Genomic DNA, 15,300 nt, shown 5'->3' with positions numbered 1-15,300 from the left:
CACACAAAAAAGACAACACAGTGACATTGTCATACTTAAATGGATTAATCACAGAATTGAGACGTGATTCTTTCAGGAATGTTTATTGGGTGAAGCTGTTCAATGACCAATCAGAAGCCAGGTCAGAACCAGGAAGTGCTTTGTCTGTCTCCTTCAGGAAGTGTTTGTGTTAAATCTCATAAGCTCACAGCAGACGTTCAGGACCGAGCCAGAAAAGGATGATCAGTAGTATCACACAGCAGAGCACTACCAGATACACACTGAGGACAACCCAGCGGCAGTGCCACATCCAGGGGGCCAGTGGGCGCCCTCTGCACATAGGGCCACACCTAAAAAGAGAAGCTGGGTGTCACTGTCATGGCAATAAGGTATGGAAGAATAAATGTTGAATTGCAATATACTTCCATAGTAGTGACATCAGAGAAAGTCAAAGTACAGCCCCCCCACACATTGACTTACAATGCTACTTAATATAATGTTTACATACCCTACATTACTCATCTCATATATATATGTACATACTGTACTCTATCATCTGCTGCATCTTTATGTAATACATGTATCACTAGCCACTTTAAACTATGCCACTTTGTTTACATACCCTATATTACTCATCTCATATCTACTCAGCAAACTGGATGCAGTTTATCACAGTGCCATCCGTTTTGTTACTAAAGCACCTTGTACCACCTACCACTGCGACCTGTATGCTCTAGTCGGCTGGCCCTCGCTACATATTCGTCGCCAGACCCACTGGCTCCAGGTCATCTACAAGTCCATGCTAGGTAAAGCTCCGCCTTATCTCAGTTCACTGGTCATGATGGCAACACCCACCCGTAGCACGTGCTCCAGCAGCTCATTTGGCCGCCTTTCGTTCCAGTTTGCTGCCTGTGACTGGAACGAAAAGATTGCTGAAGTTGGAGACTTTTATCTCCCTCACCAACTTCAAACATCTGCTATCTGAGCAGCTAACCGATCGCTGCAGCTGTACATAGTCTATCGGTAAATAGCCCACCCAATTTTACCTACCTCATTCCCATACTGTTTATATTTATTCACTTTTCTGCACACCAATATCTCTACCTGTACATGACCATCTGATCATTTATCAATCCAGTGTTAATCTGCAAAATTGTAATTATTCACCTACCTCCTCATGCCTCTTGCACACAGACTCTCTTTTTTTCTACTGTGTTATTGACTTGTTAATTGTTTACTCCATGTGTAACTCTGTGTTGTCTGTTCACACTGCTATGCTTTAGGTCACAGTTGCAAATTTATAACTTAATTATTTTTTATTTTTTTGAATTTGACCCCTTTTTCTCCCCAATTTCGTGGTATTCAATTGTTGTAGTAGCTACTATCTTGTCTCATCGCTACAACTCCCGTACAGGCTCGGGAGAGACGAAGGTTGAAAGTCATGCGTCCTCCGATACACAACCCAACCAGCCGTACTGCTTCTTAACACAGCGTGCATCCAACCCGGAAGCCAGCCGCACCAATGTGTCGGAGGGTACACCGTGCACCTGGCAACCTTGGTTAGCGCGCACTGCGCCCGGCGGCCCGCCACGGGAGTCGCTGGTGCGCGATGAGACAAGGACATCCCAGCCCTCCCTAACCCGGACGACGCTGGGCCAATTGTGCGTCGCCCCACGGACCTCCTGGTCGCGGCCGGTTACGACAGAGCCTGGGCGCGAACCCAGGGACTCTGATGGCACAGCCCTTAACCACTGCGCCACCCGGGAGGCCCCGCAAATGAGAACTTGTTCTCAACTAGCCTACCTGGTTAAATAAAGGTGAAATAAAAAAATACAAATACAAATAAATAAAAATACTGTACTCGATACCATCTACTGCATCTTGCCTATGCCGTTCTGTACCATCACTCATTCATATATCTTTATGTACATATTCTTTATCCCTTTACACTTGTGTGTATAAGGTAGTAGTTTTGGAATTGTTAGGTTAGATTACTCGTTGGTTATTACTGCATTGTCGGAACTAGAAGCACAAGCATTTCGCTACACTCGCATGTGTATGTGACAAATACATTTGATTTGATTGGTACCAGTACCCCCTGTATATAGCCTCGCCATTGTTATTTTACTGCTGCACTTAAATGTTTAAATAATGTTTTACTTATCTATTTTTTACTTTGTCTTAAAACTGCATTGATGGTTAATAGGGATCCCTTAACGCTCGAATCCCATTAGATTTGACAACATCCAGTGAAATTGCAGAGCACCAAATTCAAACTACAGAAATATAAATATTTAACATTCATATAAATACAAGTGTAATACATCAAAATAAAGCTTAACTTCTTGTTAATCCAGCCACTGTGTCAGATTTCAAAAAGGCTTTACGGCGAAAGCACATCATGCGATTATCTGAGGACAGCGCCCCGCATACAAAAACATGAAAACCATTTTTCAACCAGGCTAATGTGACACAAAAGTCATTATACCGCTAGTATAATAAATGCCTTACCTTTGAAGATCTTCATCTTTTTGCAATCACAAATGCCTCAGTGACACAATGAATGGTCGTTTTGTTTGATAAATTCCTTCCTCCCTACCACTGAGGAAGTACAGTTCCCGCTCAGCCCAGTCAAAACTGTTCGCTGCTCTGGCCCCCCAATGGTGGAACAAACTCCCTCACGACGCCAGGACAGCGGAGTCAATCACCACCTTCCGGAGACACCTGAAACCCCACCTCTTTAAGGAATACCTAGGATAGGATAAAGTAATCCTTCTCACCCCCCCCCTTAAAAGATTTAGATGCACTATTGTAAAGTGGCTGTTCCACTGGATGTCATAAGGTGAACGCACCAATTTGTAAGTCGCTCTGGATAAGAGCGTCTGCTAAATGACTTAAATGTAAATGTAATGTTTATATCCCAAAAATGTCAATTTATTTGGCGCGTTTGTTTCAGAGTGACACATGGAAAGAATAGGACTATTTCTTCATTTCTCAAAAGAAAAACATCGAAAATTTCTAAAGACTGTTGACATCTAGTGGAAGCCATATGAACTGCAATCTGGGCCCTAATAAATCAGGTTTCCCATAGAAAAGCATTGGAAAACACAATGACCTCAACAACAACCTCAACAACAAAAAAGTCCTTGGATGGATTGTGCTGGGGGTTTCGCCTGCCAAATCAGTTATGTTATACTCACAGACATTATTTTAACAGTTTTAGAAACTTTAGAGTGTTTTGTATCTAATACTATCACGCATATGCATATCCTAGCTTCTGGGCCTGAGTAACAGGCATCTGGACGTGAAAATACTGCCCCCTATCCCGAAGAAGTTTTTAAGGGCTTGTAAGTAAGTATATCACTGTAAGGTCTACACCTGTTGTATTCGGACAAATACAATTGGATTTGATTATAAGTGACTTACGTTCCGGTGATGCATTGGTCGGTGTGTGTCATTGTTTTCTCTCTGTTCCCTTTCCTCCTCTCCGTCCTCTCCAGCGCAGCCTTGCCTTTATGTCTGCACCTTATTAGAGTATCCAAAGGTGAACTTTCACAGACACACATGCCATGTTAGAATACAACAACAAAGGCCCTTGTTTAGCCACTTCCTTGTTGTGTTATTGTGCCATTGTCGTGTTATTATTGTACCTCTGAACATGTGTATAACAGGGTCTAACTGTTGATGTGTTAAAATGCTGTCCCTCTCAGGGCCAGGTGTAGGCAATTGTCAATTAATGGCAGGGCTGCCATGCCCAGTTATAAAAGCTGTGCTTTACCTTTTGTTTTGAGGGATCCCTTCACGATTGTACAGGCCGGTGTGCCTTGGGAGGACGGGGACGGGGGCAGTGGCTGTGGTGTAATCTAAATTCTACTGTGACCCAAATTGTAACCGTCTATGGCAAGGTGTGCCCCTCTTCGCTGGTAGCTGTTCTCCTCCCTTTGCACGCCTTCCTCGATATTGGTTTGGTGTGTATTTATTGTGTGTTGGCCAGATGATTGGAACGTTATCGGAATATTCGGAATATCGGAATATTATTAGACTTCAACGTGATTATTGAATAATCAGACAATGATTGTTGCAATAACTAAACTCAGTAAAAAAGGAAACGTCCTCTCACTGTCAACTGCGTTTATTTTCAGCAAACTTAACGTGTAAATATTTGTATGAACATAACAAGATTCAACAAAGGAGACAAACTGAACAAGTTCTACAGACATGTGACTAACCCTGGGCATCTTTCTTTTGGTGTTTTTCAGAGTCAGTAGAAAGGCCTCTTTAGTGTCCTAAGTTGTCATAACTGTGACCTTAATTGCCTACCGTCTGTAAGCTGTTAGTGTCTTAACGACCGTTCCACAGATGCATGTTCATTAATTGTTTATGGTTCATTGAATAAGCATGGAAAACAGTGTTTAAACCCTTTACATTGAAGATCTGTGAAGTTATTTGGATTTTTACGAATTATCTTTGAAAGACAGGGTCCTGGAAAAGGGACGTTTCTTGTTTTGCTGAGTTTATGATTTTGTTTGTCAGCAGACACTGTGCTGAGCGCTAGGCCCTGAAGATATTGTCCAAATCTAACACCTTGATCACACTTAGTGTCATTGGGCAACATGTGATGCAGCATCATCTGGATGTATGTGCAATTAATGTTCAACATTCACATTCTGCTACCATTTCTGTCAAGCCGTCTATGCATACAGTTTGACTCATGAATGTACTTCTGGTGAACCAAAATGCAATGACGCTGTCGGTGTGATTGAGGCCTAAGCTTTTTACGAGTCCTATTGGGAAATAAAATCTAGTTTTGCTCCACTCACTGACGCAAAGAACCGGTGTTTTATGCAACAATTTCAAAGACTTTACTGAGTTACAGTTCATATAAGTCAAAAAGTCAATCGAAATAAATTCATTAAGCCCTAATCTATGGATATCACATGACTGGGATATGCATCTGTTAGTCACAGAAACCTTTCTTTTTTTTAAAGGTAGGGGCATGGATCGAAAAACCAGTCAGTATCTTCGACTCATCTCCTTTGCATAGAGTAGATCAGGCTGTTGATTGGGATCTGTGGAATGTTGTCCCACTCCTCTTCAACGGCTGTGCAAAGTTGCTGAATATTGGCGGTAACTGGAACAGGCTGTTGTACACATCTATCCAGAACATCCTAAACATGCTCAATTGCTGAAATGTCTGGTGAGTATGGAAGAACATGCCATGGAAGAACTGGGACATGTTCAGCTTCCAGGAATCGTGTTCAGATCCTTGCGACATGGGGCCGTGTATTTATCATGCTGAAACATAAGGTGATGGCGGCAGATGAATGGCATGGCAATGGGCCACAGGATCTCATTACTGTATCTCTGTTCATTCAAATTGCCATCGTGTTTGTTGTCCGTAGTTTATGCCTGCCCATACCATAGCCCCACTGCCACCATGGGGCACTCTGTTCACAAGGTTGATATCAGCAAACTGATCGGCCACACGGCGCCATACACGTGGTCTTAGGTTGTGAGGCCAGTTGGACGTACTGCCAAATTCTCTAAAATGATGTTGGAGGTGGCTTAAGGTAGAGAAATTAACATTCAATTCACTAGCAACGGCTCTGATGGACATTCCTGCAGTCAGCATGCCAGTTGCACGCTCCCTCAAAACGTGTGTATTATGTTGTGTGACAAAACTGCACATTCGAGAGTCGCCTTTGTTTAATGATCATGCTGTTTAATCATATAAAGCTTCTTGATATGCCACATCTGTCAGGTGTATGGATTATCTTGGCAAAGAAGAAACGCTCACTAACAGGGATGTAAACAAATTTGGGCACAACAATTGTGCGTATGGAACATTTCTGGGATCTTTTAACATGGGTCCAATACTTTACATGTTGCGTTTATATTTTTGTTCAGTATAATTTAGTCCTGAGGACTTCCCCTTGCATATAAATAAGGTGTCGTATTGGCTACAGGAAATGTTATTTATGTGTAAATTCTATACTGTACCTCATGTTTTTCTTGGTGTCCACTTCGTTTGGCTTGTGTGTGAGAGTGGGACAGGGTGCTGTATAGACTGGAGTGGGGTCTGGTTCAGGTGGTGACTGGACATCAGCAGCGACTGCTTGTTTGTTATCATCAGGGGCTTCATGTGGTCTTGAATCAGCAAAAAAGTTTTGGTTGGTGGCAGGGTTAGGGTCAATTCCAATTTAATTAGAAATTTCAATTCAATTCTTGAATTCACTCATGAAGTGGAGAATTTGTTCAATTCAATTTGAATTTCAACAATCTTCATGTCATGGAATTAGAATTGTAAAACATTTCATCTTTGGAATTGAATTGGAATTGAGTATTTCTACATATCCCAGGTAATGGAATTAATGCATCAAACATTGACTATAGTATTTGTTTTAAATCATTTCAACTTGTATTTCTATATTTCATTTCCGGTATAGCTAGGCTGTCTGAACAGTGACTTGATCAGCCTGAAAGCCTGACGGAATTACATTTGTGGAATTGTTGGTGATAATATTGAATTGGGAATTGAATTCTTGGATTTGACCTAACATTGGAATTGAATGGAATTGAATTCTCTGAATTCAAAGACTGACTTGGAATTTTAATGAAATGAAATGAAAATTACAGCGAGAAAATTGAAGTAAATTCTCATTTCCTTTAACCCTTGCATGAAGATACTGTATATTCCTATGTAGCACACGGGGATGTGTGAAATGTACTCCTCAGCCTGAAGTGTCCCGCTTGGGTCACCTCATTACTAGCTTTTGAGGTGGCTCGATCAGGCTAATATGAGTGAGGGAGGACGTTCATGTGTGTTTGTGAAGCAGAGGTCCCGAGTTTGCGCCAGGTATGGGCCGAATCGGGAGGAAGTGGTACTCGCTAAGCAAGCAGCGTGAAGTCCTTTACACCTACATTACCTGCCATCCAGTAAGGGAACATCCATCTCTTCTGTGTTGACCATGACTGAAGGGTTGGACTCTGTGATGGAGTCCATTGATGGAGATGGGGTTGAGAGTGACTTCTTGCCTATCCCATGATCTAATGAGAATGACTTCTGCAGCCCTCTTTCCAATTTTCTCTTTTCCTGGGGCAAAAGAATAGGCAGATAGTTGGTGTGCGTGGGTGCGTGCATGTCTTTGGAGAGGAAGGACTTGAACTGCGCAGACCTGGGCTTGTTTGTTGATCACTGCTATGCTGACCCTTCGACGACTTGCACCAATGTGCAACTAGAAGAACGAGAGGAAGGAAGAGAGACAGGAAAGGGATTGGAGGTTAAAACAAGATAAAAACAATTATGACACAATGTTATACATAGTGAATCTATTTTTTATTTGACCTTTATTTAACTAGGCAAGTGAGTTAAGAACAAATTCTTAATATCCTCTGTATGAAGACAGGGAAGTGCTCCTACCTGCTGAGAAGTTTTATTGTCCTTCTGCCTGAACTCTCCTTCATCTGCAGCGAGAGATACACCAGTCAGATAACAGCATCTGTGCCTATCACATACCAAGCCATATTCAGGTAGACCGTTGATGGTTCAGTGAACCATGCTTACGTGATAAGTAACCTCATCGACAACCTAGACCTGAAATCTAAGTCTAGGCTTTAGCACAGCGGGCTAACACAGTCTTGTGGCGTGCGAGACATCAGAGTTTGAACCCAGACAGTTACACTGGTGGTACTTACCTCTAGGGTCGCTGTAGTTCCTACAGAAGATTTTCCTGTTGAGTTTCTTGGTCTCGTCCAGCTCTGTGTCTCTCTCATTACGCCTCTTCAGGTTGTCAACGTGGCTCACCATCAGCTCCACCGCTCGACTCACACGAGCCTCCTACCATACAGAGTACAGCTACATTGAGTATGTATACGGTATGTGTAGGCAGAGTATATAAACATGTACTGAACCACAAAGAATAGCAGCTTCAATCTACTCAGGTCTCAAAGTATCAGTGACGAGTGTGATGATTGTGTCCTTCCCCATTGATTCAGTCATTGGGGTATAATGTGTAGCTGATCCAATCCATAATCAAAGTCTTGAGCTAGATAGACTGTACAGTAATGTCTGTGTGAGAGAGACTACCTGATGTACAGCTCCCAACACCTCTGCTGTGTTGGAGATTCTCTCCACTGTTCCTCCCAGTATATCCAGACACAGCTCTAGTCTCTGGAGGATCTTACTGCGTATACTGTCCAGACACAGAGCCTTTAGAGTCTGACAACACAGTGAGACAAGTCAAAATTCTGTTACAAACACCCTCATATACAATACACACATTGTATGCTGTAGGCCTTACACCCCCCCCCCAAAAAAAAAAGTTGGTCTCAATGTCAGGGACACAGTGCTGCTGACGCTTGTCATAATATTCATTAGAAAAAATAAGATACTAACTCATAGGTACTAACTCATAGGTACTAACTCACACTTTCACTCTGGCTCAGACATAATTTATTATGATTAACGGTCTCAGAGATTGGTGAGTGGAACAGGCTAGAGGGGAAACGTCCAATACTTCTCTTTCTTCATTGCAGGGACCCCATCCACCCTCCTCCTCCAATACCTCCAGTGTCTCCCGGCCTCTCATCAGCTCCAGCTGGATGTTCTCCTCAGCCAGGTTCCTAGCATGCTCCTCTGCCTGCAGCCTCTGCTTCAGGGTGTACTGGTCACTACGAAAGGCCAGCGCAATCTGGGAGAATGCATTCTGGATAGAATAGAATGGAATAGAACGGAATAGAAGATAATATAGTAGAATACAATACAATACAGTAGAATACAAAATAATCGAATAAATTAGAATAGAATTGTATAGATCCTTAATGGGAAACGAAGGTGTTACAGGCTTACCATACAACATCATAAGGGGGGGACTGGGGTTGGGGGAATCCGATAGTATGCACAATACCCACACAAGGTGTATCCCTATGATCGCAATGCATCATAACATCATGTTAATGAGAACTACTGACGGATTGCCTCACCTCCACTTGTTCCTCTGACATCTTAGCACTGTGGATAGATGGAGGGAGGGACAGACAGATGAAGAGGGAGAGAGGGAGAGAGACACAGAGTAAGAAAGAGAAAGAGAGATGCCCAATGAACCAGCTCAAGACAACCAAACACATTACCAAACACATATCTGGGGCCAATTGCAGGACTTGACCACTTTAACAACACGTCTGGATTAGGGGATGAGACGAACTGTTCTTGATCCTTACCAATATAGTGATGGTTATCGTCAGTCACACTGACGGATAAAACCTCACCTGGTGAAGCCTACGCGATCTATAATACACAGGTCATTCCATGGCGTAACCGGCTGCTGCTCTTCAATGGACTCTATGAATGAAAGACATCAACGTGACAAGTTATTCTTCCTAACTGGCCTCTGTATGAAAGACACCAACATGCCAAGTTATTCTCAGATCAGAGCCTTGCGCTTCACAGTGATACAACATTAGGATGGTCCCCAATAGATCTGTTGATGCTCAAACTATCATTCATATCACGTTCACTATTTTTACAAAAACACTTGTTTCCATCCTTTTTTACGAAAAGTATTCTTTGATAATTGCACACATGATATCCGCCCAATAACAACAATGACATAATGCTAGAGAGGGCACACTAAGGTACTATACCTTCCTCACTGTCCTCACTGTCTAGCACGATTAGCATCTTGGTCGGCTGGTCACTTTGTTTAGGTGTCCCCTCATCAGGCTGGAAGAATAGAAACCCTGACTCACTTGGACATTATGAGCCCACTGTATTAGGTACAGTCTGAATCATTAGCAGAGGGTTTGTATAGCCAGAAGAGAGATGCTCTGACTCACCTGAGGGTGCATAGCATGGATCGGCACCATAGCAGCAGAACGATGCTACTGGAGAATGGGGACCAAAGACAACTGCTTCCTGTCCCTTGGACCAAAGCCAAAGTAAGAAAGTAGAATACATGTCAAATAATCAAGAAGGCAAGAACAAGACTGCATATCTGCATATCACTCTGAGAGAAAAAAAAGAGAGTAGAATTCCTTACCATCTGTCTTACTCCATTGATCTCTTCACTCGCTCTGTCAGTCTCAGAGGACTACACTCAGGACGTCAGTAATCCTATTATGAGATCCTCAGACAGGGAAGTAGACCAGGATAAGTACAGTACCTATTAGGTGCTACCTAAACCAGCTCAGTGTGTGTGTGTGTGTGTGTGTGTGTGTGTGTGTGTGTGTGTGTGTGTGTGTGTGTGTGTGTGTGTGTGTGTGTGTGTGTGTGTGTGTGTGTGTGTGTGTGTGTGTGTGTGTGTGTGTGTGTGTGTGTGTGTGTGTGTGTGTGTGTGTGTGTGTGTGTGTGTGTGTGTGTGTGTGTGTGTGTGTGTCAGCTCACACAATCACTGCTTAGGCGTGTGTGTGTTGTTACGTAAAAACAAACAATCAGGGCTGTCAGCTGGGGAGCTGCAGGAGAGCAAGCAATGAGTGTGGGCATTGCAGCCTGGTCTCATAGACTAACATAGTCAACATAGTAACATAATAACATAGTAAATGTAAATCCAAGACACTCAAATGAGTATGATATGTTGTTGGGCAGACAGGCTTCGCCCTGGCTCCACTTCCGATTATGCACATCACACTGGCAACTCTCTTGCTTACCCGTAGCTAACCAGTCACCACCAGCCTTCTAGTTAGTTACATTTTGTCTGGTTAAGAAACACAAGTTGCTTTTACGAAATTAAAAACAATAGCAGCATTGAGTTCAATGATAAAACAACAGTCAAGCTATGTTTTTCTCTACCTTGAGTATAGAAAAGTAGGCGGTCCTTGAATTTCTAGTCTCGCTCAACCCTTCCACTTTCCCCACTGCATTTTATATCCAGGTTCTGTAGCAAAACGGATAGAGAGATTACCGTTCAAAAGACATGACCCATAATACAGGCGCTATGTTTTTTTCTTTCTATCGTGCATTGGAAGGCTATAGCTAACAACCTGGGGAGCGTTCAGTAGGATTGCAATGTCTTGGAACGTTCAGATAGATATACGCTATGTAAAACAAACATGCCTCTCTGACATGTAGAGTAAGGAATAACGTTGGCTCCATTCATGGAATTTCTATAGGCAACATTCGAGAACGTTTTGCAACGAACGGGGCCCTTTTAACATGACCATTTGTCGGCACAGAAAGAAAGGAAAATGGATACCAAACAATTTATTGACTAAATTCCTCTTGCCACTACAATATATCCGACTGTGTAAATAACTTTATTTTGAGTTAATGTGGACGCAGTGACTGAGACATGGACCAGGACTCGAGCACTTCTGCCATAGGTACTTGTGACTCGACCATTGGTGACTCGGACACGAGCACAGGGGACTCAAGGTTTAGTGACTGACACCTCTAGCTCTCTTTGTGCAAAGGTGTCATAAAGGCAAAGTATGGCTACTTTGAAGAATCTCAAATATAAAATAGATTTAGCTTGTTTAACACTTTTTTGGGTTACTACATGATTCCATGTGTAATTTCATAGTTTTTATGTCTTCACTATTATTCTACAATGTAGAAACTAGTAAAAAATAAAGAAAAACCCTGGAATGAGTAGGTGTGACCAAACGTTTGACTGGTACTTTATGTCTATATACATATATAGTTTATTAGGTACACCACCCCAATCACAAAAATGGTTTTCTCCTACAGACAGTGAGTCACGTGGACGTGACTTGCTATATAAAGCAGGCAAACGGGCATCGAGGCATTCAGTTACTGTTCGATTGAAATGTGCAAATGATCGTCGGTGCCGGGCGTGCAGGTTCCAGTATCTCAGAAATGTCTGGCCTTCTGGGCTTTTCACGGACGACAGTGTCTAGGGTTTACCGAGAATGGGGCGACAAACAAAAAACACAGCCAGCGGCAGTCCTGAGATCAAAAGCAGCTCATTGATGATAGGTCGAAGGAAAATGGCAAGAATCAGGCAAGCTAACAGGTGGGCCACAAACAGGCCAATAACTGTGCAGTACGACAGTGGTGTGCAGAATGGCATCTCGGAATGCACAACTCGGCAGTCCTTGTCACGGATGGGCTATTGCATCAGACAAACACACCGGGTTCCACTCGTAGCTAAAAACAATAAGAAGCAGCTCCAGTGGGCACGTGATCACACTGGACAATTGAGTACTGGAAAAACATTGCCTTGTCCCATGAATCCTGGTTCCTGTTGCGTCATGCTGGTGGCAGAGTCAGGATTTGGCGTAAGCAGCATGAGTCCATGGCCCCATCCTATTTGGTGTCAACGGTACAGGCTGGGTGGTGTAATACCAATTGAGCAATGTTTCCATGCCCCAAAGAATTCAGGTTGTTCTGAAGGCTAAGGGGGTCTGACCTGTTTCTAGATTGGTGTACCTAATAAAAATGACAGAGAACCGAGGCAGGTAGGCCTGGAGTAGCGTTACAGCTGTGACTAGACAGTGTGAGGCGGGTTCAGAGGGGGAAAAGACATGCTAGGGGAAACAGTATGGGAGAAGTAGTCTGACACAGGAGGGACAGCACCTCAAACATAGAGGATGTGTACTCCGAGGATGCGCAGACCAACTGGCAAGTGTCTTCACTGATATTTTCAACCTGTCCCTGACTGAGTCTGTAATACCAACATGTTTCAAGCAGACCACCATAGTCTCTGTGGTTCGAAAGGCTGGTCAAGGCTCACATCAACACCATTATCCTAGAAACCCTAGACCCACTCCAATTTGCATACCACCCCAATAGATCCACAGAATAATCTCTATTGCTCTCAACACTGTCCTTTCTCATCTGGACAAAAGGAACACCTATGTGAGAATGCTATTCAAATCAAATCAAATCAAATGTATTTATATAGCCCTTCGTACATCAGCTGATATCTCAAAGTGCTGTACAGAAACCCAGCCTAAAACCCCAAACAGCAAGCAATGCAGGTGTAAAAGCACGGTGGCTAGGAAAAACTCCCTAGAAAGGCCAAAACCTAGGAAGAAACCTAGAGAGGAACCAGGCTATGTGGGGTGGCCAGTCCTCTTCTGGCTGTGCCGGGTAGAGATTATAACAGAACATGGCCAAGATGTTCAAATGTTACATTTACATTACATTTAAGTCATTTAGCAGACGCTCTTATCCAGAGCGACTTACAAATTGGTGCGTTCACCTTAAGACATCCAGTGGAACAGCCACTTTACAATAGGGCATCTAAATCTTTTAAGGGGGGGGGGGGGGGGGGTGAGAAGGATTACTTTATCCTGTCCTAGGTATTCCTGAAAGAGGTGGGGTTTCAGGTGTCTCCGGAAGGTGGTGATTGACTCCGCTGTCCTGGCATCGTGAGGGAGTTTGTTCCACCATTGGGGGGCCAGAGCAGCGAACAGTTTTGACTGGGCTGCGCGGGAACTGTACTTCCTCAGTGGTAGGGAGGCGAGCAGGCCAGAGGTGGATGAACGCAGTGCCCTTGTTTGGGTGTAGGGCCTGATCAGAGCCTGGAGGTACTGAGGTGCCGTTCCCCTCACAGCTCCGTAGGCAAGCACCATGGTCTTGTAGCGGATGCGAGCTTCAACTGGAAGCCAGTGGAGAGAGCGGAGGAGCGGGGTGACGTGAGAGAACTTGGGAAGGTTGAACACCAGACGGGCTGCGGCGTTCTGGATGAGTTGTAGGGGTTTAATGGCACAGGCAGGGAGCCCAGCCAACAGCGAGTTGCAGTAATCCAGACGGGAGATGACAAGTGCCTGGATTAGGACCTGCGCTGCTTCCTGTGTGAGGCAGGGTCGTACTCTGCGGATGTTGTAGAAATGTTCATAAATGACCAGCATGGTCGAATAATAATAAGGCAGAACAGTTGAAACTGGAGCAGCAGCACAGTCAGGTGGACTGGGGACAGCAAGGAGTCATCATGTCAGGTAGTCCTGGGGCACGGTCCTAGGGCTCAGGTCCTCCGAGAGAGAGAAAGAAAGAGAGAATTAGAGAGAGCATATGTGGGGTGGCCAGTCCTCTTCTGGCTGTGCCGGGTGGAGATTATAACAGAACATGGCCAAGATGTTCAAATGTTCATAAATGACCAGCATGGTCGAATAATAGTAAGGCAGAACAGTTGAAACTGGAGCAGCAGCATGGCCAGGTGGACTGGGAGTCATCATGTCAGGTAGTCCTGGGACATGGTCCTAGGGCCCAGGTCAGTTGAAACTGGAGCAGCAGCATGGCCAGGTGGACTGGGGACAGCAAGGAGTCATCATGTCAGGTAGTCCTGGGGCATGGTCCTAGGGCTCAGGTCCTCCGAGAGAGAGAAAGAAAGAGAGAAGGAGAGAATTAGAGAACGCACACTTAGATTCACACAGGACACCGAATAGGACAGGAGAAGTACTCCAGATATAACAAACTGACCCTAGCCCCCCGACACATAAACTATTGCAGCATAAATACTGGAGGCTGAGACAGGAGGGGTCAGGAGACACTGTGGCCCCATCCGAGGACACCCCCGGACAGGGCCAAACAGGAAGGATATAACCCCACCCACTTTGCCAAAGCACAGCCCCCACACCACTAGAGGGATATCTTCAACCACCAACTTACCATCCTGAGACAAGGCTGAGTATAGCCCACAAAGATCTCCGCCACGGCACAACCCAAGGGGGGGGCGCCAACCCAGACAGGCCGACCACAACAGTGAATCAACCCACTCAGGTGACGCACCCCCAGGGACGGCATGAGAGAGCCCCAGTAAGCCAGTGACTCAGCCCCTGTAACAGGGTTAGAGGCAGAGAATCCCAGTGGAAAGAGGGGAACCGGCCAGGCAGAGACAGCAAGGGCGGTACGTTGCTCCAGAGCCTTTCCGTTCACCTTCCCACTCCTGGGCCAGACTACACTCAATCATATGACCCACTGAAGAGATGAGTCTTCAGTAAAGACTTAAAGGTTGAGACCGAGTTTGCGTCTCTGACATGGGTAGGCAGACCATTCCATAAAAATGGAGCTCTATAGGAGAAAGCCCTGCCTCCAGCTGTTTGCTTAGAAATTCTAGGGACAATTAGGAGGCCTGCGTCTTGTGACCGTAGCGTACGTGTAGGTATGTACGGCAGGACCAAATCAGAGAGATAGGTAGGAGCAAGCCCATGTAATGCTTTGTAGGTTAGCAGTAAAACCTTGAAATCAGCCCTTGCTTTGACAGGAAGCCAGTGTAGAGAGGCTAGCACTGGAGTAATATGATCAAATTTTTTGGTTCTAGTCAGGATTCTAGCAGCCGTATTTAGCACTAACTGAAGTTTATTTAGTGCTTTATCCGGGTAGCCGGAAAGTAGAGCATTGCAGTAGTCTAACCTAGTGAC

The 15,300-nt window shown here is 44.4% G+C and overlaps 1 protein-coding gene across 1 annotated transcript; it reads right to left on the bottom strand.

Moving 5' to 3' along the window:
• Positions 1 to 75: 75 nt before the first annotated feature.
• On the bottom strand, positions 76 to 13,205 carry si:ch211-163l21.11 (inositol 1,4,5-triphosphate receptor associated 1). The gene is made up of 15 exons (XM_029621180.2): positions 10,766 to 13,205; positions 10,017 to 10,103; positions 9,814 to 9,898; positions 9,622 to 9,700; positions 9,247 to 9,319; positions 8,962 to 8,989; positions 8,544 to 8,684; positions 8,066 to 8,197; positions 7,675 to 7,816; positions 7,400 to 7,443; positions 7,155 to 7,214; positions 6,906 to 7,072; positions 5,980 to 6,126; positions 3,406 to 3,504; positions 76 to 329 (listed from the first exon to the last, which is right to left on the bottom strand). Exons 3-15 carry the CDS (start codon positions 9,841 to 9,843, stop codon positions 185 to 187), a joined length of 1,287 nt encoding a protein of 428 aa, XP_029477040.1. The 5' UTR covers positions 9,844 to 9,898; positions 10,017 to 10,103; positions 10,766 to 13,205; the 3' UTR covers positions 76 to 184.
• Positions 13,206 to 15,300: the final 2,095 nt, after the last annotated feature.

The sequence above is a fragment of the Oncorhynchus nerka genome, linkage group LG20, assembly GCF_034236695.1.
Source record: "Oncorhynchus nerka isolate Pitt River linkage group LG20, Oner_Uvic_2.0, whole genome shotgun sequence".
NCBI lineage: Eukaryota > Metazoa > Chordata > Actinopteri > Salmoniformes > Salmonidae > Oncorhynchus > Oncorhynchus nerka.
This window is presented reverse-complemented; position numbering and strand designations above follow the sequence as displayed.